Below are 27,604 nucleotides of genomic sequence, written 5' to 3'. Positions count from 1 at the left end.
TTGAATTAAAATCCCCTCCCAGTATAATGAGGCCCGTCAGGAAGTGGGCCAGCAAGCCTGTAAGAGTATCAAAATATCGGGCCTGATCAACATTGGGGGCATAAACACTACACAGGATCACCTCCCTGCCATAAAGCCTCCCTTCCACCACCACATACCTACCCCCAGGGTCCACCAATTGACTCGTGATTTGGAATGAGACCCCCGCTCTGACCCATATCAGCACCCCTCTCGCGAACGCCGAGTAAGAGGTGCCAAACACATGTCCACGCCATCTCTTCTGCAATGCACTACATTCCAGTTTGGTTAAATGAGTTTCCTGCAACAGTGCTATTTGGATGCCTCTCCTCACCAAATAAGCGTGCACCTTGTATCTCTTTGACATAGTCCTGAGTCCACGAACATTCCATGTGAGGCACTTCAAATCAGGTAACGACCCCATCGCAGCCATCACCCCCCCACTTCAATAGTATGAAACTACTCCCCACATCATTGCAGCAGTACCCCTCCCCCAAAACACCTCAACAAACTACCCCAACCCCATTCCCCAGGACAGGACCTAACAACACTGCCGTAGCCCCCATCCAAACCTGTAACATCACACACTGTTCACTATCCTGTGGTAGTCACCACAGAAAGCCTTAAGGGCAGCGGAGGGGTGTCTCAGGGCCGACCCGGGGTAGGCCCAGTCCTCACCCCACGCCCTTGATCCCATATGATAGTTACAACAGAGTACCTGCTAGTCGCCAAGCATCAGGAATTGTCTGCTCCAATAGAGAGCCAGTATCACGTCCTAAAACTATTCATTAAACAGGCCATCTGCTGTCTGTGGTGTGACCGTCGGCCCTGCAGAGCTGTCAACCTCCGGGAGTTCTCCTCCAGATTTTCTCTCCCCATCCTCCGAGTCTGATTCCTCCGACAACTTCTCCTGCTGTCACCCTGTGATAATCGCCATTGCAGATAGCGCTCCTTTGCGGTCTGCTGCCATCAGGTCCGCTCTCATTGCCCTCTTAAGTTTGCGGATTCGATGAGACTTTCGAACCTGGACTGACCTCTGTTTCTCCTTTCCCCTTTGATCTGGCGGTCCGTTCCCGCTCGGTATAACTCCAGCCATCACCATGCCTCATCAAGGGTCTGGAAAAATTGGGTTGTGCCATCGAGGATCACTCTCAGTCGAGCCGTAAAGAGCAGTGAGTATTGTATCCCCTCATCTCTCAGCTCCTTCTTCACTGCCAGGAAAGACGCCCTGCTCCTCTGGACTTTCTGGGTGTAATCCGGGAAGACCGTGACCGAGCTATTGTCCACCTGGAAGGGTCCTGTGGCCCGCGCCCTTTGTATCAGTAGGTCACGATCTTTGAAATGCAGGAGCCTGACTACCATCGGTCTGGGGGGTCGGCCCTGCATGGGTGGACGGGCAGGGACCCTATGTGCCCTCTCAATCGAAAAGAATGGAGACAAGCCATCCGGAGCAACTACTGATTTGAACCAGTGTTCCATATACGCCACTGCGTCGTCCCCCTCCACTTTTTCTGGCAGGCCTACTACCCTTACGTTGTTCCGACGGTTGCGGCTTTCGGAATCCTCCGCCCGTCTCTCCAGCGTCGCCAGTCGGGTAAGTATATCGGACAGTTTATGCTCCGCAGTGACCACCACTGGTTTTAACTCTTGGAGCAGCTGCTCATTTTCCTTCACCCTATCTGAAAGTTTGGCATGGTTCGCTTTCAGGAGGCCCAGTCCTGTAGCCACCTTTTCAATATCCTGGTGCAGAGACTCTTTGGTCGCAGTAATTGCTTCCAATATGCTGTCCAGGCATGTATTCAGTCTGCGTTCTTGTGCTGACGTATCCGGGCTCTCCTGGAGTGTGCCTTCCATGTCCGGCATAGTCATCTGACCCTGTTTCCGCCTCGCGTCTGCTGCGCCACCGACTGCGGCCATCCCGAGCACCACGTGTGATGTCTTAGTAGGGCCTCCGGCGTATTATTCGGGTGAAGTGCTCAATCGCCAGGCAGGGCTACCTCTCGTGCCCCTAGACCCCCCACCGCGTGTTTCCCAGGTAGTGGCCTTCCACTCCAGAGTGCAGATCGTTTGTTCCTGAGGGGTTCTGCGCCAGTGTTCAAAATGGCCGACCTCCGTTTACGCCCTCCGGGAGTGGTCTACCCAGCTCTGCTCGTTCCCGGGAGCCCCCCTGGAGTCCTGCGCCGTTCCGTCCCGGGCCCAGTCTTCCCGTCACCCTGTCACCCCGTGTCAGGTGCAGGATTCTCGCCAACCAGTTGCGGGCTCAATATTTAGGGCGAGGAGCGGGGAAAATAAGGTCAAGGTCCCCTGGTGACTGGGAAGATGCCAGCTCCAACCAGACCGTCAGGCAGTGTAGGAGTCCTCAGCTGCCAAGTGCTGCGGTCGTCGGTGCCACTCAGGCCTGTTCCATCCCCTTCTCAGCGCAATAGCAGCCCTGCCCTGCTCTGGCGGCAGCCGTCTATCACTGTCCGTCGTGGGAGCTGGCGGCGCCCACCTGGGTGTGATCCTTACCGCTGCCTCCAAGCCCACCCGGGTGTAAAGCGTTCCTTGGGGCTCCACGCCGGCCTGCAACCAGCCCACTGCGCTGCTCCTCCAGGAGCCTCTGTGTTCTCCCCGTCCGTCGGTGTCCGGGTGCCGCCCCCGTCCCCACCGTGCAAAGCCGCTGGGCAGCCTCACTTCCAGAGAGCCGCCGAGATCCGCGGTGGGGGGATGGGCTCCCCGATCGCAAGTCCGTGGCACCGCAGAAAGCCCTCCCGTCCTCATCCGCTGCTGGCTGCTTCCGTGGATCAGGCTCGCTCAGCGCAGTTTCCGCTAGGCAGCGGCTTCCTCCTCACCGCAGCTGCAGAACGCCGCGCTCCTCCGATCTGTCTCCGCCGGTCCGGGCAGCCGCCATTTTATAGACTTTGTTCTCGGCTTCCCGGGACCGCAGAGTCAGCTCCCAGCACATCCGTGGGCCATCCGCTAACCCTTCAGAGTGTTCCTTGGTCGGGCCAATGCGACAGGCAGACTTTCGGGTTTTTCGCCGGCCCAGAAGCGAGGAATGACAGGAGAAATACGGGATCTGGCACGGAGCTACAGGCTCACGCTGCCATCCCAGTCGGCGTCCAAGCCAAGCCCCCAATCACTCAGACACTACAGCTGCAGTCATGCAATCACTTATGCACCCACTACCCATGCACTCTTACAATCTCCCAATATTAGCCATATAATCATTTAATCACTCAGATAGTACACTTGTACATCTCCAGTCACTGGGGCACTATACATGCATTCATACAATCAATTATGCAGTACTCATTCATTTCTCCATATATTACACTTACTACAATTCATACAACAGTTACAAATGTGTCTATTTTTAACCCAAACAGGAGATTCTGAAAAGAACCAATATTTTTCTTTCTTTTTTCTTTTATAATTTTTTTTTGATTTTTCAACTCTTTTATGAATTTTTGGGTTTTTTTTTTAAAAGAAAGAAAAAATTACCAGAAACAACAGTGAAAGGCTACAAAACAATATGCAATTTCAAAGTCATTGCAAAAAACAAAACAAAAAAAAATAACAATGATGGTTATCAATTGCAACCACACCAGCATTCAGTGATTGCTCACGATGGCAAAAGAATGTGTTGCTTTTGATGCAAGTCTGCTGCACTGTAGCAAATTGAGGTACAATCTGAGGTGTTGATGATGCAAAAAAAACAGATGAAGTGCTTGGTTGGCCACTGTTGCCCTGTCTAGCTTGTTTTTCCAGGTCACATCTGTGCTGCTCTCTCGCAAGACGTCACAGATGTATATTCTGCTAATACTTAGGCATTGAGAAGGTGCCACAGAAGTACTTCTTGTCAGATCTTTGTGAAAAGACACTGTTTCATAGGAGCACGTAACCTTACGGGCATTAACTGTCTTCTCGCCAGGTGGAAATGTGAAGAAAGCCAATATGATACTTTTGTATCTCACCTTCACTGGTTCTTCCAACTCATCTTCATCTTCAGGTGGAAGCTGCCCTGCTGGATTTAAAGCAGCTATTTTTTGATGAAGAAAACACCAAAAAACTAAAACAAAGAAGAAGCGCAAAACAGAAGACCTGTCACTCCCGAGATGTAGCTGAAAGAATACAAAAATAGGGTGGGGTCCTTCAAGTTCTTGAATCAAGAGCTTCTTAACCAATCAAATACTTTCTTTTGAAGTCACATGGGATTTGCCACCAGGAGCGCACCCGGCACGAATTCCAAAAGATATATTTAACAATAATATATCTTTTTCACAAGTACAAATGAATGATGTTTACAGTTATATTAAGTAATCTCTTGGTATAATATATACAATAAAGTTATAGATATATACTTAACCAATCACTATCCATGTATTCCTCTAATCATTCAGGCCATACCCATGTACTCATGCAATGACCTAGGCACTTACCATGTATTCAAGCAATTATCCAGACATTATCTATGACCTCATGTAATTATCCAGGCATTAAGAATGTACTTGTAAAATCATCCAAGCAATACCTATGCACTTAAAAATCTTGCAGGCACTACACATGTACTCCTGCTATCACCCAGGCACTATTCATGTACTTATGCAATAACCCAAGCACTACCCATGCACTGCTACAATCACCTGTGCACTACCCTATGCACTCCTTCAATCACCCGGCCACTACCATGTGTTTAAGCAATCACTCTGCCAATACCCAAGCACTTATACAATCATCATGCACTATCCTTGCACTCTTACATTCACCCAGGCATTACCCATGCACTCATGAAATTATCCAGGCATTACCAAAAAACTAAAGCAATCACCCAGGTAGTAGCCATGCACTCTTCTAATCACTCAGGCACTACTGATTCACTCTTACGATTACCCACAGATTACCTCTCCACTCATACAATCACTCAAGCACTACCAATGCACACCTGCAATCATCCAGACATTATTCCTGCACTCTAGCATTCGCCCAGACACTACCCAGGCACTCATGCAATCAGTCAGGCACTAGCCATGCACTAATACATGTACTTATACACTTCTGCTGCACTTTTACAATCACTAAACCACTCTCCATACAGTGTTCCAATAATCCAGACACTGCATGTACACTCAGTAAATCAACCAGGTGCTTCTAATGCAGTCATCCAATCATACAGAAAGTACCTATGCACTCTTCTATGCACCCAAGCATTACCCATACAATACTTCAATCACCCCTACATTACCCCTGCATTGATGCAATTATGCAGACACTATCTATACACTCCTGCAATCATCTAGATACTACCCATGTACTCTTCCATGCACCCTGGCATTACTCATGCACTCCTTCAATCACTCAGACACTACAGCTGCAGTCATGCAATCACTTATGCACCCACTACCCATGCACTCTTACAATCTCCCAACATTAGCCACATAATCATTTAATCACTCAGATAGTACACTTGTACATCTCCAGTCACTGGGGCACTATACATGCATTCATACAATTACTGATGCAGTACTCATTCATTTCTCCATATATTACACTTACCACAATTCATACAACAGTTACAAATGTGTCTATTTTTAACCCAAACAGGAGATTCTGAAAAGAACCAATATTTTTCTTTCTTTTTTCTTTTATATATTTTTTTTTATTTTTCAACTCTTTATGAATTTTTGGTGTTTTTTTTAAAAGAAAGAAAAAATTACCAGAAACAACAGTGAAAGGCTACAAAACAATATGCAAATTTAAAGTCATTGCAAAAAACAAAACAAAAAATTTTAAAAATGATGGTTATCAATTGCAACCACACCAGCATTCAGTGATTGCTCACGATGGCAAGTCTGCTGCACTGTAGCAAATTAAGGTACAATCTGAGGTGTTGATGATGCAAAAAAAACAGAGGAAGTGCTTGGTTGGCCACTGTTGCCCTGGCTAGCTTGTTTTTCCAGGTCACATCTGTGCTGCTCTCTCGCAAGACGTCACAGATGTATATTCTGCTAATGCTTAGGCACTGAGGAGGTGCCACAGAAGTACTTCTTGTCAGATCTTTGTGACAAGACACTGTTTTATTGGGAGCACGTAACCTTACGGGCATTAACTGTCTTCTCGCCAGGTGGAAATGTGAAGAAAGCCCATATGATACTTTTGTATCTCACCTTCACTGGTTCTTCCAACTCATCTTCATCTTCAGGTGGAAGCTGCCCTGCTGGATTTAAAGCAGCTGTTTTTGATGAAGAAAACACCAAAAAACTAAAACAAAGAAGAAGCGCAAAACAGAAGACCTGTCACTCCTGAGATGTAGCTGAAAGAATACAAAAATAGGGTGGGGTCCTTCAAGTTCTTGAATCAAGAGCTTCTTAACCAATCAAATACTTTCTTTTGAAGTCACATGGGATTTGCCACCAGGAGCGCACCCGGCGCGAATTCCGAAAGATATATTTAACAATAATATATCTTTTTCACAAGTACAAATGAATGATGTTTACAGTTATATTAAGTAATCTCTTGGTATAATATATACAATAAAGTTATAGATATATACTTTTCACACTTAAAGATTTGCAATGAATTTGTGATGCCGGTGTGACCCCTCCCCGCAAATACGTACATGACATTACACAAGGTCAAGATTCGTGAAGCCATTGTGCAACTGGCAGGCACCCAGCGCGATTTCCGAAAAATATATTTAATAATAATACATCTTTATTCCAGTTACAAATATATGCTATTTACAGTTGTCTTAAATAATTTCTTGGTATACTATATATAATAAAGTTATATACATAAACGTTTGAAACTTGAAGATTGGTGATGGATTCGCGCACAGGGTGCGACCCCCAGAACTACGTACATAACGTTACGCGGGGCCACAATCCGTGCCCCCATCACTTACCCAACACGCATCCTACGCGACTTAACCAATATGGAGGCTTGAAATCATTCACCCACCAAAACAGGTACACAATCGGTACGCGAATCCACTTTTTTATATAAAAAATAAATAAATAAAAATCTATATTTATATTTTAGAAGATATTACATTCTTTTTATAAGAAATAGAAAACTAAGAAAACGTTTTTGGGGGACATTATACTTAGAAATTAGCATTTAAAAAAACTTTGAAAGTCATTGAAAAAAACAGGTTTGAGGGACGTTATTGTTAGCAATTCGCATTTAAAAAACCTTTGAGATTTACTGAAAAAAACATTGGTTTCATGGAGGTCATAGTTAGAAATTAGCATTTAAAAAACCTTTGCAATTCACTAAAACAACCACAGGTTTCAGGGAGGTTATAGTAGGAAATTAGCACTTAAAAAACCTTTGAAATTCACTAAAAAACCATAGGTTTCAGGGACGTTATAGTTGGAAATGAGCATTTAAAAAACTTTTGAAATTCACAGAAAAAACCACAGGTTTCAGGGACGTTATAGTTAGTTGGACATTTCATTCTTACAAAACCAGAGAATTTCGACCGTTATAGTTAGTTGACCTATCTATAACTCATGCCCCGCAATGCACTGCTGATGAAGTCACATATTACATCATTCATGGCAGGAACGTCCATGCGCTTAATGCATTTTTCTGAATTGAATAGAATTGCAGTCAAGGACTTCAAATCCTTGACCTGCATGGCAATGGTACATGGGAATAATCTTACAAAGATTAGTAGTATGCATTGTTGACCCTTTGTGTGACTTACAGCTGGCCCATGTCTGTCCCTTTAATCTCCCACACCATATCTCAAGCTGCAGTTGTCCATCTGTCTACTGTTGTGCCCACTTACTCCTACCCATAATGCTGGGGGGTCCTGCCTGGCATCTCATACTTTCCTGGCACAGACTGGAGATACCCTGTATCAGAAAATCCATTCTACTTTATTCCCAGCTGAACTTCACTTCGATTCCAGGGAAGTTGGACAAGGTCAAGGATAAAACAATTCTTTCAAGTGAAAAACATGACTTGCAATATTACACTCTAGCCATCATCTCCTCTGTACAACAGGATTTTTTTTTGCACCAGTTGATGCATATTCATTGGTCTTGGTTCCCTGGTAAAAAAAAGTCTCATATGAAATATGTTCTTTGTTCATTGACCTAATGTTAACAACTCCATTAAGATGGTTTTGTTAGCATTTCAGGTCAATGATGCAATACTACATAGGAAGCATTTCACAAAGCTCGTTTTACAGAATGCAGAAGCTTTGTGGGAAATGAGAATATCAGAAGTAAGCAGAATCAAGAGAGAACCAAAGGTGATATAGAAATGTCAAGGCTATTGGTTACCTTAACTGCATGTTGTTGTCCTCTGCATGTACAACTACTCACAAGAGTGAGAATAATTAAAGCACTGACTGGAAGAAAGTTAGAAAAATAAGACCTACCAGACACAGTCATCATTAGCGGAGTGCTCATTATATCACCTGTGAATGCAAACAAATACCTTATGAGATGCAGGAGACCATTTATTAAAATCATATTCCAAATAAACATTCATCGCTCAGGTGGTTCATGCCTTTATAGGCAGAACCGCCATATTCTGTTCTAACTCTCTAAATGTCCATTCTAAACGGGCCAAACCATGCATTCTACTAACCTTATGTATATATTTGTTTGAATTTTTTAGATCACATTTACTCATAGTAGAGGCAATTTATCCAGCTGCTTGGTAAATAGGGACTTTTCTCGGCTATTTACTTTGCCACTGGTCAATTGGTAGAAACTATTTACTAATTGGCCAGGGGCCTTAACATTTGCACAGAATGTTCACGATTTACCTGACTTCAAGCTACATAATAGAGATTCTGCACTGTTTGGCTAGCAGCCATGCAAACAGCAGAAAAACATCACTATTACCTGGAACTTCAATATTTACCCAGTCGCTGGCTAAATGGTAGACATTTTGCACGGTTTGACCAGCACCCATGCAAATAACAAGGCAACTTCACAAAACAAAATCCTATGCACACACAATTGAATTAGACACTGGATAATACAGTTGTAAGTCAGGTCAACAAAACAATAAAATTATTTTCCACTTCTTATGTATGTGCAATTATTTCTTTATTGCTCGAGCTACAACGCGCCATACGACACATGTTTCGTCAGAGTATTGGTCGCTTGACTCTTCAGGGCTGGAATTGAAACAAAATATATACAGTACTAAATATTCTGTCCAGAATATCCATTGCATCATCCATCTCTACATCATGGAATGATGCTGTCCAAACTACAAATCTGCATATTTTAACGGTGTTACATTTGAGGCGAAACATTTGCCCAAAGAAAGGCTTGAGGAACACAAGGACCAAAGATAGCCATATTTAGAAAAAAAATTCTTCCCAGTGAGTTGCATGTTAAAGAAACATGTTAAAGAAACATACTCTAATCCTAATGCTTCTGCACACTTCGCTCGTGTCTGTTACATGCACAGGCATGGGAAAGGTGGCTGTGAACCATCACCCGCAGTAACGGCGACATTTTTTAATGTAAAAACTCGAAACATATTATTCATGCTATTTCCTACACGTTTACAGAAGGGAAAAACATATTTATCTGAGAATCATTCATGCACATAGGTAAACTGTGTTTACGTGCAGAAGTATTGTGCAAAAAAGGTGGTTAGAAAAGGTTAAACGGGCCACCAGGGCCCGAGCTTGTCGCGACGTGAGAGAGAAAAAGGATAGACCCTGCACCTGGGTTTTTTGTGTTGATAAGTGCTTCTATCTTATATGGGCATGCCGGTACATACCTATCTTCTGTTCTAGGCGTATGTTGTAGTTCCTATTTAGAATAATTAAAATAAGTTATAACCCGTAGTTAAATTGATTATAACTACTAAAAAGTGATGAGAGTCATCTTCATGTGCCCACTTACCGCTTGACCGGTGATAATTCCAACCTGGTAAGGTTATCTTTGAGTACTGTGTAGCTTGAAAATTTGCACTATTGTCTTGATCGCTGTGGCATGTAGGCCGTGGGGATATATGAATTGAAACAAGAAAATGGGGCCAAGTTAACAAATGTCTGATTTGACTCCTGTGGTACAATCTCCTGGTACTACACCCTTAGTAGATTCAAACCGCAATCCGACCGGTGCCCAACACAACACAAATTCGAACGGCCTTGCCTCCAGAAAATCGCTATTGGACCAACACATATCTGCCCGGTATCACTTATCCATCAAGAACCACCCTAATAGATGACTCCACTACGTTTAGCTCTGACATCCTTCAGATAGACATTATGCGTCTCTCATTGTTTGAGTGACTTCATATTACAGTATAGGAGCTCATAATCCACATTTCTTCAACCCTTACTGCAGTGCCCAGCTCATTACATGGCTCACCTGTATGTAAAATTGAGGCATGTGCCCTACCGTAAGATTTGCTGGGCGGAACAGGACTCTTGTTTTAATTTAGGTGATTAATGCCTAGAAAAACGTACAAAATCACTATACAATTCATCTCACCTCCTAATCTATCACGTTTAATGAAAAAACACGGTGGGGCTTATATGCTTACTGTATGCGTGGCCAATCTGTTTCGTGATAATTGCTGTGTGTTCAGACTATTCGCCGTATTTTCACAATTGTTGTCAAAGTGTAATCACCCAATACTCGTCTTAGTAACGACTACCCCTTCCTTACTTCATGAGTTTTATTAGCTCTCTAGTATATTCACATACCTTCTGTTCCACCTGGCCATGAATCCGGCGTCTCCCCGCAATGCTGAAGCTGAATGCGGAAGTCCGTGTGCAGCGCGTATTAAAAAAGAAAACTCCTCCCATGTTCGCTTGACGACTAGAACGTCAAACCCACTTCGGCTCTGACATGAAGGGCAGAAAAGGAGGTGGGTAACCCGGTATTATTGTTTACGTGGTCTCATTCTAAATATTCACAATAGAGATGTACCATTACAGGGCCAGTCCCTAACCGTATATATTTGTCGGCATAGAGCAATCGGAGATGCAACGTCAAAGGGCAAAACCAAGATAAAACCACCTTAAGTCAAACCGTGGCTATCTAAGTCTCCCGGTATCTTCCTACTCGAATGTGTATATATGGACCCGTTTGTAAGTAATATGTAGGTATATAGTACCTTTCAAGGTTGCAATACAATGCAGTAAATGCGCGCCCCTTGTGTTGCTCCCCTTACAAAGAAAGAACAATTTTTTATTTTTTTATACCAGACAAATTGTGAGGTCCTTTTCACTATGAACGTACTATCTCACCTTGTTCTTATATTTATTGTTCATGTCACCCCGTTGTGCATTCGAAGTGACATTCAATGCACGCTTATGTACATCAATAACTAACTATACCACTTGAGTATCATTTCATTTATCACATGGAACATTTCTCAGTTAATTGCAGAGATTGTGATATCACCATCTGGGCTTCACTTCCCCACAGTCCCGCATTCGTCCCAGAAAAAAATTGGATTTCTGAATCACAGTTCAAACCCAGCTTAACTGATTCCAAATGCATTATCCACGTTGCCTCTGCTCTACGCAGTCTCAGTTCCCTGTTACCTCCTCTTGGGTTCTGGTCTATCAGTTCAATACCAAAGAAAGAGATCTCCTTGTGGGTGTTTTGTGCAGGGCATATTAAGGCATGGATCGCTGCAGGATATCTCGGGTCCCCCTTTTTCAGGGCTCTTATGTGTTCAGTAATTTGTTCTTTTAAGGGTCTAATAGTACTTCCCACATACTGTTTTTTATATTTACACACCAGTAAATATACAACATATCTAGTGGTACAGTTTATATTTTGCCTGATTTCATACCACTGGTTATCTGGCCCCCTGAAACCTTTAACCTTGTGTTGGGCCCATTTGCACATGTTACAGAAACCGCATTTATGAAAACCCTTAGTGTGTGGAGTCAGCCATGTGTTGATTCTCTGTGTTTTCGGAAGTGACAGACTAAGCCTAGTACGTAAAGTTCTCCCTTTTCTGAACGTAATCATAGGCTGCGCTGGTATTTCTTGTGACAAAATAGTGTCCCGCTTAAGGATACCCCAGTGTTTGTTGAGAGTTTTCCTCAATGTATGATTCACTCCATTGTATTCAGTGATCATGCGTACTGTGGTGTTTTTAGATTTACTTCCTGCACTATCTCTTAGCGTTTCTGTTCTTGTCACTGTTCGCTACTTTCTTGGCTGCTCTTGTCAATGTTGTGTTATCATAACCTCGGTTTCTGAATCTCTGCTCCATTTCATTGATACAAATATTGAAGTCTTGGTCTTTACTACAGGTACGTATGGCTCGTAGGTATTCACCATACGGTATGAATCTGATTTGGTGCCCGGGATGACTACTAGAGGCGTGCAATATTGAATTGCACGAAGTGTCTTTCCCAAAGAGTCTTCTCTTCAGTTTTTTGTTCTCCACATATAGTTCTACATCTAGAAAACATATTTTCTCAGCACTTTGTTTCATTGTGAACTGCATGCCATATTTGTTCCTATTTAAATACTCCTTGAATTCCTTTAATTCATTGGTCGAGCCCGACCAAATGAGTGGACAGTCGTCTATATATCGACCCCAATATACAATTCGATCGATCCAGATCGTACCCTCACTTCCCCAGATGTATTCGGTTTCAAGGCAGCCCATGTATAAATTGGCAAACGAAGGTGAGAATTTTGATCCCATTGCCACCCCCTGTTTTGTTTGTACCATTTATTTTCAAACATAAAGAAGTTATTGTCTAGGATTAACTTCATCATTCCAATAAGCATTTCACTATGCAACCACTGCGTGGCAGGTCTGCTGTTAAGTAAGCGAGTGATTGCTGCCAACCCCTTGTCTATCTCTATGCTAGTGTACAAGGACACTACATCTAATGTTACTAGAAGTAAATTCGGTTGCCATTGTAAGTCTTCCAAAAGGCCCAGGATGTATTTTGAATACTGAATATAGCTGGCCATAGTCCGGACAATAGGGCCTATGAATAAGTCTACATATTCTGAGAGCCTTTCAGTTGGTCCATCAATTCCCGCTATTATAGGTCTACCCGGTGGAAAGGGCTTGTGTTTATGGATCTTGGGCAGTGTATAGAGAATAGGATATGTGGGTCTTGTGGTCTTCAAATACGCCAGTTCGTCATCGTCTAAAATCCCTTGTGTGTGCCATTTTACTAATTCTTTGTTGATTTTTATACAGGGTGGTCCCATTGGATTATGTCCTATTTCTTCAAAACATTTCCTGTCATTTAGTTGGGACAAAATCTCTGTGTTGTAGTCTACTAAATCCATCACCACTACATTGCCCCCCTTGCCTGCCTCTCTGATGATGATTGTGTGGTCATTGACTAATTCCGTGAGACCCCTTCCTTCTCCTGCACTTAGGTTGTAATGTGCCTGTCTCTTGTTAGCGGATCTATTGTGAGTAAAGTGTTCCAAATCTTCTAACACTCTTTTATAGAAGTCATTGATTGCATTGCCACCTGGTAGTGTAGGCGTCCATTTGGACCTATTCCTGAAACCACTAGATAGTGTTAGATCAGTGTCAATGTCTAGTTCCCCTAACAGCTGGGACATAGTATGCGGTGATTCTTCTCTTTCTGTGATGGACAGTAGTATCCTGGTGGCTTGCACATCTTGGATAGATGGTACATCACACACTGAACCTAGGTTCATGTTGCACACTTTTTTATTTTTCAACGGATTGCACAGGAAATGCTTTTTTAGTTTCAAGGTACGTATAAATTTGTACAAGTCAATTTTTAAACTGCATAAGTCACCCTCCTCAGTCGCATTAAAGCTCAGCCCACTGCTCAACAGACTAATCATGTCCCCAGTTAACGTCTTAGATGACAACTTTACTACTTGTACCTCCTCTATTGTACTAATTACTTCATCATCCCTCTGCCCGATCTTAGTTTCTGTCTGTAGTTGTCGCTTTCCACCCCTTTTGCCTCTCCTAGTTTTGTGCCTGCTGAAGGGTTTGTACCCATACGTCGGTTGCCTCTCCTGGCTGTTCTGACCTCCTGAAAAAAATTCGATCTCCCTAGGCTGGTACCACCTAATCCTTCATTCTCACTCTCACTTGTGGGGGGTCCACTTAAAGATGAAGTACTGGATGATGCTGAAGTTGATTCACTTCTTGTGGTCTCTTTGGTTTTAGGGTTGACCACTCTTACTGCATCATATTTTCTGGCGTATGTAAATACCCTGCCTGTTTTATAATCTACCTCATCCCTCTTTAGTTGCTTAAGTTTCCTCTCCTTTATTTCTTTTTGGTGGGCGGTTAGTATCTCTTTCAAAATCACATAATTTTTCTCTGTGGCATCTGTCAGGTTTAGATCCTTGATTTCGCTTTCTACAATGCTGATTTCAGATTGTAATTTGATGACCTTTCATTCTGAGGATTCAATTAAAATATCCACAAGTGTAAAGGAATTAATATTTAGGGAATCCTCCCATTTTGTTAGCAGGCCATCATCCAGCTCATCATAAAATGGTAGGATCTGAGCTCTTAACCCCCTTGGAATTCTTTTAAGCCTAAGATATTGTTTTAGGGTGGTGGCATCCCACCAACGGGCATTGTCCGTCTTTTTTAATCTCTCCAGTTTTAGGAACTTATCCCTCAAACCCTCCTTGTTATTATTTTTTCCGCTAGCTGATGTTTGGTTCGTATTTGAACCATTGGTCAAGTTGCCAAATAACTCCTCGGCTTCCTTGTCTCTATCCATGTTTTAATACACTGGAGTAATATTATCACACAGCTCACTACACTTTTTACAATCTTGGCTTGTCAGTGCGGCTGCAATCCCTGTATTTAATCAAGTGCTTACAAAGGTGCAGGGTTTTAATTCTCAGGGACTACTTGTGCTCCGCTATGTTCCTAATTATTGCCTGTCGGGCTGGATAGTTTAGTGGTGCCACAGGAAAAGGGGAGACCCTCCCAACACCTTAAGGGATGTTGCTCGCGCAACACCTGTACTTCACTATTTGCCTTTGCCATTGGCTAAATAGCTGAAGTTATGTATATATTGGCAGCAGTCAAGCACACAAAAAAACTTCACTCATCAGCCAACTTCTGTCAAAACAGCAGACATGTACAATTAGTCCAACAACATGCAAACTGCATAATTATTCATGTGTCTGATGAGTACATAATCCAAATTTTTTGACCAGTAGCTTGCAGGAAGCAAAAAAAATTCAATATTTTTCCCGCAAATGGCTAAATAGCAAAAATGATGTACTGAATTGCTGGTGGCCTTGCATATAACTTGAAAAGAAATGTCATTATTTTTCTGGTAGGTAGCTAAACAGTAGACAGTGTGCACAACTTGGCCAGTAGCCATGCATATAGAAAAGGAACTTTACTATTTCCCAGCTGCAATCAAGAATTAAATACCCTTCGCATCCATCTCTTTATGAAAGTTAGGGTTCTCATGTATCATTAATTCATTTTCAAAAAGTGGTTGCAAAAAATGAACATACTTTTGCAGATTACACAAGTTATGCTTCCCACTACTTAGAGGTTTAAAGGTACCAAATGATTGACTCTTTCCAAGTTATTGTACAGACATGGCACAGGATGCTACTAGATATCACCATGGGGGTAGGTAGATACAGCAATGCGAGAGTATTTTGCAAACCGACATAATAATGTTCAGTCCGGTTCACAAAATACTGAATCTTAGGGAATTGCAGATCGACCTGCCTAATTATTATTCCTTAGTCAAGTGCCAATGTTCTACCCTCCGTGATTGGCTCTAATCACAGAGATGGTGACACACCATTATCCTAATGACTGCTTCCAAAATTGATTTTTTTTCAAAGCCGCCCATGTTCTTTAAAGGAACCAGTGATGGTTTGAAAAAAGTTAACAGTTTTAGAACATTTCTCCTCCCTCAGGCTGCGATCATCATTCCCAAAGGGAAAGGGGTCCTAAGGGGAGCCCTTCCCCATTGCACCACCCAACTCTGGGTCGCCAGCTTGTTAATGGTTTACAACAGCAATTGCAGTCAAACTAGCAATACATTCCTTTCTGAATTGCAAAGGGGATTGAGGAAACCCCTTTTATGAACACTCCTATTTGCAATTTGGACCCCATTGCAAAAGTCCATTTACTAGTCGAAAGAAGTTTCCACGTTATCAAACAGGGTTTTGTACATGTTGATACAACTTAGTGCTAAAAGTGGCTCAGATGCAAGCACTAACTTATAGATCGGACTGTGCGCAATTTTTATTTATGCTGGAGTAATTATCCATTGCACTTGCAAATTTACTGAAAATCATGTCATTATGCCTGCTCATGTAAATGAGGTTAATTCTGGGCAAAACCCCTTTTGCAGGCCACAGGATCAATGAACTTAGCAAGCGAGAGTGACTGCTGCTGTTCTGTCCTGTTGCTTTTTGTGATATTTACTTGGTGCAAAAAGCCTATGTCTATTGTGGATGCAAGGGTGAATTTTGTGCTACGAAAGTAGACTTACATGCTTGTTTAGCCTCCTTGCATATTTCTGCATAATTTTGCTGAAAGTCTACATAGTTACACTACAGTTTGACTTTTTCCAAGTTACTTTACAGACATGGCACAGAATGTTACTCAATTGCACCATGAACCAAGACACAGCTATGTGAGAGGCTCTTTATGGAACTGCCTCGTGCTTCACACATGCTCCTACTCCTTTACCTTTACCTGAAGACCTGACGTATGTCAAAGATGATTAGAACCTTTGCAAGACTAATTGAAACTGTTTACTGTTCTACAGCTATCTACTCGCTCTTCCTCACAAAGCCATGGGAATGTACCAGGACCAGATATAAGATTACCAAAAGGCTTTGTGTTATCAGAACACCTATTTATATTCTACAAAGCTGTGCATTTTGGAATCATTACTTTGGTTCAGTTCAATTTAAATCACACTAAAAAATCTGAAAACAATGATTTGTAAACACAAAGGCCAGAACTGGAAATGTTGTATCCCAGTAACATAGTGCCACCTGATTTTTAGAAAAATCTTATGAAAAATAGAATAAATGGCATACACCACCTTTAGATGTCACCACCACAGTATAATTGAGAGGCATCCTTATAATCTCCTGATGGAAGGAAGAAAAAGTATGGGTCTGATTTAAAGTTTGGGGGGACTAAGCTAACTCCCCAATGATGGCAGGGGCCAGTACCTCTGCCATTCCTAGAAGCATAAGGCAGCCAATTTAGAGTTGTCTAACGGCCCTGTGGACAACTCTCTACATTGGAAGGAACTGATGTCATGAAGGTTCCTGCCTATGCGGGAAAAGTTTGACAGGAAATGCTGTCTGAAAAGGTGGCTGGTAGGCAACATTTTCAACAATTTGTTGTCTTTTAAACACAAACTCACAAAGCTGGTGTTTCTTTTGAAAACAAAACCTCCAATGTCCCCCACAACCTAGAGTTTTTTAGCAGAGTGTTGAGGGTCATTATTTTGTTCTGCTCCTTACTCCGAGGCTTTAAACTAAATAGGGTTGGCATTGTAAAGTCCGTCCTCTGACGACACCCACTCTGTCATGCCAGCAAAGGAAGTAATCCATCAAGGAGCCATGAGTAAAGGAAAAGGACTGTAATTCATTGAACTGAATATCATTGGAATATTAATGAGTAGTCTCAGTAAATCTGTGAAAGATGGATAGGCATCAAAGACACAGAAGAAAAAACACTCACAGAGTTTTTTTACTAATTGACTTCATTACACATATTCAACGAATTAGGATAATGAATAAACAGAGACATTTTGTTACCTCTATGCTTGCGACCTACAGATTGATCATTTTGCAGTTCTACTTTTATACTTTTTTCCAGACAGGAATTGTGGATCCACCATTGAGGTTTCAGAAATGACTTATGGTGATTGTAATAAAAATGTAATTTTCTGGTTTAGTTCAGACAAAGCTTCTGTGCTAGGTGGTGCCTCTCACAACAGTAGCAATAGTGCTGACTTGAAGCAGGAGCATCCAAAACAAGGACACAATGAAGTGTGATATCTCAGCACCTGGCTGTCTTTAGCGTTCCGGAGATGCCATCAGGCACATACCAAAGGGACTGCCCCGATTAGCAACTTTGACTCCTTTAACAAGAGAATCATGTTGTTACTCAAGAAAATTTAATCAGCAGCCCTTTGTTAATATAGACCTCACACAATGGCTGTGGGTAGCCTTCTAACCATCCTTCCTCACTTCAATGTCTGGGTCTCCAGTCCCATGGATGCAGTCAAAACATTTCCGCTGTCTAGGGAAGCTGAATCCACTCTGCAGCATGCAAAATGCATCCCACTGGTCGAAGCACTTTGCCTTTCACAACTCACAGTCTTACTACTACTCACTTGGTTAGTATGGACCGCATATGCACACACATGGAATGTCAACTCAAAAGTCTGGGAGTCACAAAAACTATTTCAATGGTCTTGACTCTTTACTAGCCTTCCTAACACATCTGCTACATCGGTAGGTCCACCACTCCTCATTTAGCCCTTTGGATTTCACAGACAACTCAATTGGTGCTGAAGCTATAACTGTTGGCATTGGTTCCCAGTAGTATCGCAGCTGTCTTTATATTTCCTTTACATGCTATGATTTTTCAGCAAATAAGTACCAGCTCAATATGTGGGCTGAAAAGGATGAAAGTGTCCGGGGGTTGACAGCATAAAAAGCATGCATAAGAACAATTTCCAAAAGGGATATTCTAGTACATGTGGCATAGAATCACATATCTGACCTCATGTTCTTGGTCCTCTGCTCTAGGACTTTCTGTGCCTTCCGGTGCTGGTCCTCCTCTTGGTACTGTTCCAATTTGTCCTATACTGGGTTGATGTGCTCCTCCTGATCCTCTTTGTGGATCTGGTCCAACTAGTTCTGGTCCCCCCTATATTGGTTTCCTAAATCTGGCACACTTGGTTCTAATCCTTGCTGACCCTTGTCTTCTTGGCCCTGCTCTGGCCATTCCTTGTAGTAGCCTTTCTAGACTTCCTGATCCTGGTACTACTGACCCTCACCCTGATCCTGCAAGTCTGCAGCACCCTTCTCCATCTAACCCTGGCATCTAGGTTCTCCTAGATCTTGCACTCCTAGTCTTCCTGGTTTCGGTTATCCTGATTCTCCTTGCACCGGTCCCTGTTTCTGTGGTCCACCTAGTACTGCGCCTGCCATTCCTGGTCCTCCTTATTAGGTCTTCTTGGGCTGGGCTTGTTCATTTTGGTCCAGGTCTGATCTCACTAGACCCCGTGGCTCAGGTTATCCATCTACACCCTAATTCACACTGCCTTGGCACAGAGTTGACACTTTCTGTGTTCCCCATGCTCCGATTGTTACTTCAGGTCCTCGTACACTTGACTGTGACCCCTCTGGTCCTCACAGCCCGCTTCCTGATCCTGTTTATTCTGATCCCTCTAGTCCACCAAATACTCCTCAATCTGGTCAATAGTCTTGATCCTGCCCTGAATAGTTCCCCTGATCCTCCTCCAACTTGTCATGATACTCTTGACCCTGGTCCTCCTGTTCCTTGTTATTCTGATTCTGCATTAACTTGTCCACTTAGTCCTGCTCCTCTTTCTTCAGGCCATCCTGTGCTTAGACACTCATCTTGGTTTTCCTGGCTCCTGTCATCCAGTCCCTCTTTGTCCTGATCCTCCTTTACCTCCTTCAACTGCTATACCAAGTCCTGATAATCCTGCACCTCTTTGCCCTCTTAGATGTTGTCCTGTTGGTTCTGGTTGCCTTTCCATCTCATTCTGATTCTCCATTCCTGTTCTCATAGTCTTCCTCACCCTCAGTCTGATTTTCTTAGCACAGGTCTTCCTATTCCTGGTCCTCACAGTATGTGTTCTCTTCCTGGTTTTGTGCTACTTGACTTGATCATTTTGTTTCTGTTTGTTTCTGTTGCTCCCTGCTTTGGTATATGTATGCCTAATCCTATTGATTCTGGTCCTCTTGGCCATTCTGATCCTTCCAGGCCCCCTTCTCCTAGCTCTACCTCTTCCTTTCTGATCCTCCTGGCCTTTGTCCCCTTGATCTTATCATTCTGATTCTTCTCACCGTGGTCATCCAATTCCTAGTACCTCACTCGCTGGTCCTGCTGATCCCCTCGGTCTACCTGGCCTCTGGTGTCCTAATCCCCTTAGGCCTTGCCCTCGTAGATGTTGTCATCCCGATTTGGGGCACACTGGTCTTCTTGCATTGTCCTCGTGGTCAATCTGCCACTGCACCAAATGGTTTGGGCCCTCTTGCTCCTGGTTCTCTTTGTCTGGATCCTTCTGAGCCTCGTCATTTTAGTCCTGGGCCTTCTTGATAGCCAGGCTCAGACCCTTTATTCTTTCTGGCTCTGGCTGTTCGGTTTCTCCTGATATTCCTAAAACTGGTCCTGCTACCAACAGGTGCTGTTCTTTCTGCTCCACGTGGTACTCTGGACCATGGTCCTATGGTTATGGTTCCTCCATGCACTCGTGGGCCTCTTCCTAGTCTCTTAGTGCAGATCCTTTTAATTCTCTTTGCTCTGGTCCAGGCCCTCTTGGCTCTGGTCCTCTGGTAAAATTGGTACTGCCCCCTCATCTGTCTTGCTTATTCTGATCCTCTGGCTCAATTGGCCATAAGCCTCATTCTCCTAATCTTCCTAGTCTTCCTAAATCTGATCCTGATCTTCCTGCTGCTACACTAACTGATGCTCCTCTTTGCTTTGGTTGTTCTTCTTTTTCATAGTCCTAGTCCTTATTGAAAATATGTGCCCATTGGGCCTGATCCTTTTGGTCCAGGTCCTTATTGTTTGGTTTCTTTTTGGCCTAGTTCTCATGGACTTGGTCCACTAATCATCCTATCCTCGATCCTGGTTGTCCTGGTCCTTCTTGGCCTATTGTGCTTGATATAATAAACCTTGCATTTGTCCATCCTAGCCCTTCTTGGTTCCTTTTTGACCCATCTGGCTCTGTTCCTTTCTAATACTCTTAGCCCTGGTACCACAGGTTCTGGTTCATCTGGCCTCTCATGTCCTGTGCCTCCTGGTTTGGGTAGTCCTGTTCCTCCTAGATCTGTTACTTGTCCTCTTAGCCCTACTGCTACTGCAGCTCTTTATCCTGTCCCTCTTGATCAAGTTATTTCTTGTTTGGCTCTTCCTGAGCCCTTTCATTGTGGCACCTAGTCCCCCTAGCCACCACTGTCCTGTTCCCTTGGTCTTCAAGATGCTGGGTGGCATTCTTACATCTATTCCTCCTCACCCAGGTCCTTTCGGACCCGACCTTACTCCCTGTGCCTCCGTTGCATTCTTGCTCTCTTCTCTTTTGATTTCACACTCACTTATGCTTTCTTTGCCTCTGCTTGGCTCCTTTTTCTCTCATTTGCTTCCTTCACACTGCACATTTCACACTCTTTGATCGGTGACCTAACTTTAGCCTAATTTCTTTCCATTATCTCATTCTTAAACCTTTTGCATTGCTGTTACCTCTTTACTTTTACTTTGTTTCTTATACTTTGCCTCTTTTTTCACTCTCTTTGACCCTTTTGCTCTCACCTCTGTTCCTAAGCCCCCAATCCCCCTCCAAGTCCTCTCCTAATCCTCACTAGTGCTTTTCCTCCTCCTGTCCCCGCTCTTTATCTGCTCTCCTGCTTCTTCCCAAGTCTTCATCCCATGCCTCTTCCCTAGTCCAACCGACCACTCCCTGCAGTGCTCCCCCTCCCAGGACATGGTCATGTGTGCCTGCCTGCACCTGAACCGTGCCCAGTGCTATGACCCCCAGTCAGATCACCAACTGCCACTACTGCTCAGCAACCCTCCATGTGCTCAACTATGGATGCAACTCTATTCACTGCTGCCACTCTGCAGCACATAGAACTGTAGGACATTTTTGTTGACCCCACTGTCACTTCTGTTGCAGGAACTAGGTTCCACACACACCCTCACTCAGACTTCTACATCACCCGCTCCAAACCTCACCGCACCCAGCACCAAACCTGTCCCTCAGCACACCTTCACATGCATGAAACTAAACACTCGCTCACTCAAAAAACATGAAATTGATATCTGGGTTCTACTGAACAGCTCACCTGACCTCCTAACAGAAACCTAGCTGTTTGCTGACTCAGCTCCTGACATGGCAGTGGCCATCCCAGCATGATACAAAGTTGCACACTAGACCACCACTTCAAACCTGGTGGAGATCTTGCCATCATCCACATTGATACCATCAAATGCATAACCAACACAGACTCGAACACCCATTCGATGTAACACATACACTTCAACTTACTACCCTATAACATTTTATAAGTGTACCTTCCGAATGGAAAGAGATAGCCAGTTCATGTTTGGTGTCTTTAGAGTCACAATTTCAAATCCCAACTTATGGCAAACTCTGGTTTTTCGTTACAATTTTGAAAATTACACTTTAAAAAAGTTGACATTTTTCGGCTCTTAGCACTTTTGTACCTGTAGCCTGCCTGCCTTCATACAAAGGGCCTAAACAACCTCACATTGTTACTGAAGCCAGCTGGGGTCGGGGAGATTCCTTGAACTTCAAATACACAGTCTAGAAGCTTCTCTTACTTTTCAGAACCAGGGCAACATAGTATAGATTGGTGACCTCAGATACCACCTATTCAGTACACTTCTGGAACTGTGGATACTGTGCAAGGAAGAAGAACTGCTATGCTGCTAAAGGACTGACACTCTGCTGGACTGCTACTCTGAAGTAACTGCTGCCTTGTTGTGCTGACTTGCTGCCTGCTGCCCACGTGCCCGAGGAGGAAGAACTCCATCTTGAACCCATGACACTAGAGTGATTCAAAGGGCTAGCCTGCTGGCCTCCTGATCTACGACTCCGGAGCATAAGAGGCTCACCAACAGCTCCTGGACCGGTCTTGAGTAAGGTAATTGACCTTCAAGAGGTGCCTCTGAGATCCTGGACCCTTGTTGTGGCTCTTCAGCTCATTAACTCAAGTTTTTGGGCTCTTAGTAACCTGCAAACGGGCCCGTTCACCGGATCTGCGCCGCTCTCTCCAAAAATCAGAACGAGCCGTTGTCAGCCAATCTCTTTGCACAGCAGCATTGATAGCCCACAGATAACCATTACCATGATGCCCAAGCCTTCCAGTCTGCGACACCCAGCCTGCTCTTCGCAACTCGCCGACCACCACCTGCGACTCTCTACTTGCTCCTCGCAATGCTCTCCAATGCAAACAGGACTCTAGGCACAACATTTGTGAAGGTACAAGTTCAGCGGGACTAGTATGGGACTGTATCTGGCCCATACTCCATCACAATTGGCATGATCTTTTGACTTTGACCAGGTCAAGCGAGACCACATAGCCATGGTTGTCACTTTATGATTTTAAGGGCTACATTACAGTTTATTATTTAAAAATTCCTAACTCCGGTTCCAGTGATTAGATTTTTGTTCTTTTGGTCTTGGTAAATTAATTGAAATTTGCTCTGGTTTTCACTGTTTTACTGTTTGCAGTGTTGCACAAATACCCTACACATTGCCTCTAAGTGTAGTCTGAAAATTAGACTGACTGCTCTTTGCCAAGCTACCAGTTGAATGAGCACAGGTTAATTTGGGTTGCTTGTGCCTTGCCCTGGTTAGGATTGTAGATGCTGCTTGACTAGGGCTCACACCCCAGTCAACCACATACCCAATTTCTGACAAAATCCACACAAGGCACTGCACAACATCAGACAAGCATACCTCAACTCCGCCTACACTTCCACCAGCTTCACTCTGCATCTCTCTCTCTCTCTCTCTCTCTCTCTCATACACTTCCCACATCCATAGAAGCAGATAAGGAGGGCTAACCTTCTAATATTCACACCTAAAACCATGAGCCAACCTCCCTCTTTGCCTTAGGGCCTCCTCCTCGCTTCTGAAATTCCAAAGAAGCAGAAGACCTGGCTCTTCATCTAAATTGCTTCAGTCAACCTTTACAACTGCTCCAGTTGCTAGATACGCCTTGGTGATTAGCTAGACCATACAAATTCAGTTAACATAACATTCTAACCTAGGCTCTTGAGGTCCTGCTAGTCCTGGTTCTGTATAATTGTGGTCTTCCTGGTCCTGGTCCATTCACTTCTAGCCCCTTGGTTCTCCTTGATCTGATCTCTGTGGTTGTGGCCCTCCTGTCTCTGGTTATTTTTTTACTGGTCTCCAGTAGTGGTCGTCCTCTTTGGTCCATCTACCAGGGTCTGCTGCTCTTGGACATGGTCATCCTCGTCCCTCTGGTCCTGGTAGGTGCGCTCAGGCCCTACTAGCTGTTATGGTCCAGTGCTTCGTTCTGCTGCCAACCCTGGGCCTTCTGTTCCTTTGAGCCCTTGTCCATTAGATCCTGGTTTCACATCCTACTGGCCTTCCTGAAACTTTTCACCCTTGTCCTGGTACCCCTAGCACTGTTTTTCCTTTTCCTGTTCCTCATTGCCTGTTCCTTGTCTCCTTTGTGATTAATAAGCATGATCCTTGGAGATCATGTATCCCTGGCCTAGTTCTTCTTGTCTGGGTCCTCGTGCCTCTGGTTGTCCTAGCCCTCTTGGTGGTTCACCTCCTGGCCCTTATTCTCCTACTTGTCATCATCCTCCTCCTACTGGTCCTACCCTTTCCTTCCACTGCCCCCCTTTACAATGACCTTAGTCAGGTACAGCCTGAAAACCGCGCACAGACATTTTTTGGGGGTTAGGACTTTCAGATGTCTTTTACTGTGTCAGCACTTTCAAGTACAGAAACTGAGAGAGCAAAGAAACGGGAGCTCACTAGAGACAAGGCCTTACCCACTTAAAACACTTCTTTACATGATAACATTTAAAACTATCATATCCAAGACACATTGTTCAGGTTACTAAAATATAAATGTGACTGATGGGGCCCCTCATGATATGAGACCAATAAGCATCTGTGCCCTAAACCTACTCTGCTGGGTGAATAGTAAAAAAAGGGGTGTTTATTCACAGGCAGCAGAGTGAAAGAATAACTGTGATTTATTCAGATGCATTATTTACGTGTCTCCTGTTTTGATGCCCCCATCCCACAGAAGCCTCATTACTCTGTCTCACGCAATTTACCTCTTGCATGTGTCTCAAGGCTCTGTGGCCCCAAGCACCAAATGTCTACAGTCGGTGACCATCCTTCTGGGGCCCTGATACCACCTATCTGTCTGCATTGCCAGTTTGCTGCTGTTTGTTGACTGCTGCTGTGTTGCCTGGTTTGAAATACAATACAAGAAGCCTAAAGCTAGCACAAGGCCATCCATAAGAAGCCAAAAAAGAGCTCATTCATCATACATAATCATAAGGAGGATCAGGAATATCACAAAACAATTAAAAAACAATGTATTGCTATGAGTGAATAAAACATTTATTTAACATACTTAAAAACAGACTGCATTTTTTGGAGACAGATACGACTAGTCTGCAGTACAAAACATCTTATTTGAATATTACATTAGCATAAATGTTTTTTTTCAAAAATGATTTTTCTTTTTCTTCATTAGTAAACAGCTATGCTTAATTTATGCACTCCCCTTTGAACAAACTATTGTACATGTGTATGTTCCTTTACTTTCAAATGCTTCCCACATGTTACATCCTCATTACAAGATGGCTACCACCATAATATTGCCTGCAGCCCCTTTTTTCTTTACAGCCAGCCAAATACCAAATGCATTCACACTGTTTATCAGACCGCAATTCAAATTGAACATCATCTCTTCTATTTTGCCTATGGTCGGTTAAACAGCAGGGATTATGTACTATTCTGCAGGCCACTGGGTAAACAGTAGAGATCACATACTATTTACCCCTAGCACACTAAATATAAACATATACAAAGATAGCTGGACTAGCACAAATAAATATCATATGAAAAATAGCAGGAAGCAGAGACTAAAGGTACTTTACTCTAACCGGTATGAGTAACAAAGTTGCGGCAAATAATGTAAATAATGTTTACACACAAAATGATCCGGAATGCTGGACAGTAGAAATAAGATCGTTTCAAAACCTTGAGCCCAGTAGAGTAAAATATCAACTCTAGAGGGAACATGGTGGGTAGGGAGACCTCAGTAAAGAAGATCCTGCTTTACTGGACCTAAAGTATGAGCAGGTAAATGTAAATAAGATAGGTCTGTCTGATAGACTGAAGCAAGACCTTTATCATATAGACACTGAATAAATATTAACACTGAAAGTGATGCAAGACAGGGACAATGGAGGAGGTGAAAATAGTTAGGCAAATCTACATTTAAGTGGACAGAAGAATAAGGAATTATTTTAAATGAAGGCAATGCATATAGTCGAAAACCCACAAATAATTTACAACAAAAGACCAAATACGATTAAACTAGGAATTGAATGCTGACGATAGCCTCACACCAGAAAATACTGCATTGTTTCGATATTGTACACAAGGAGATGGTAAAGAAATGTGTTTTTGAAATGTAAACATAGGGTCAAACGTAATGCCTTTGTTAAAGACAAAAGAGGGGACTTTTACTAGCTATTGGTATATTTTAAGTGTATGGATTGGATCTAATGTGGATCTTTTATGTTTAAGGTTGCTAGGGGAACATCATGAGTAGTGGAATCTTGGGGTGGATTGGGTTTCATATTCTAGGTTTTGGAGTTGGTAATTGCTCTCAGGTAGGGAGTCACTAGTTACTTTTAAGTATGTTAACAAAGGCACATGGGCTGCTTGTCTAAGGCAAATAGGAGGGCTTGTGACCGAGAGGGAGAAAGGGATACTTTGTTTCGAGAGGTCTCATTAGATTACTTTTGAATGAAGGGCTCGCCCACCCAGTCTTCATTTTTGCCCTAACCTCATTCTTTTGGAAGGATGGTCTGTGGCTGTCCTGAGATGTCACATTCAAGGATACGCTGATTCTTCTTTGGAACACATTAATACGCTTTTTCCCTAGATGAGGAGCCTTGTGCCTAGGTTTAGAATAATTTCACTCACCCTGCCCAGCCCAGGGAAGAGCAGTGTACGACTCCAGGTTGCCCCATCTCCCTTTTATGTTCTGATGAAGAATCACGTATATGGTTATAAATTACCTCTTTTCTTTGGATCGAAACGTTCACAACCTGATCAGTGAAGCCTGGTATGGCGTAGTATCCTCATAAAGAGAGTTGATTGATTCAAGCACAGACCTCTACTTCATGGATGTGAATTTGGTTACTTACCTTTACTGCAGAAAGACGGAATGCAGTTGCCTGCGTGCACTACTAGTTTTATTTTAGTTTGCATTGCTAACATTTCCAGCCACCTGTCACTTTTGCACGAGTACTTTTTTCTGCATATAACGGAGAAACCTATACATTTGGAACAATGTGTATATCATAATAATTTCTAAACACATTTTGATTCATTTGCATATTTCTTGGCTCTGTTGTGCTTTTTTGTTTCTTCCCACCCCTTCTTGTTTTGATCACTTGCAGGAATGAGATACTAAGAGTAATACTGAATAGCCTGTGTGGAAAAAAAAAATATTCATATTTTCTATTGGGATAACTTTGTTGTTTGTATCAAATTGAACACAGGACCTATGGCCTTTTTGGTTGACCCCAATATTTTGTAAGGAGAGCCTAGAAGTCATCCTCTACAGATGGGGACCTGCAATTATTCATATATTATGTTTCAGGA

The 27,604-nt window shown here is 43.2% G+C and overlaps 1 protein-coding gene across 1 annotated transcript in view; it reads right to left on the bottom strand.

Annotated features, from left to right (window-relative positions):
• The window catches only part of LOC147712229 (scavenger receptor cysteine-rich domain-containing protein DMBT1-like), a 1,653,398-nt gene that overhangs the window by 291,980 nt on the left and 1,333,814 nt on the right, over positions 1 to 27,604 (bottom strand). Inside the window, exon 25 of the mRNA XM_086919604.1 lies at positions 8,390 to 8,428. Within this exon, the coding sequence (XP_086775730.1) occupies positions 8,390 to 8,428 (39 nt within the window). The remainder of the gene's footprint in view (positions 1 to 8,389; positions 8,429 to 27,604) is intronic.

This window comes from Lissotriton vulgaris, chromosome 5 (genome assembly GCF_964263255.1).
Source record: "Lissotriton vulgaris chromosome 5, aLisVul1.2, whole genome shotgun sequence".
NCBI lineage: Eukaryota > Metazoa > Chordata > Amphibia > Caudata > Salamandridae > Lissotriton > Lissotriton vulgaris.
Note: the sequence above shows the minus strand (reverse complement) of the source record. Positions and strands in the feature narration are given on the sequence as shown.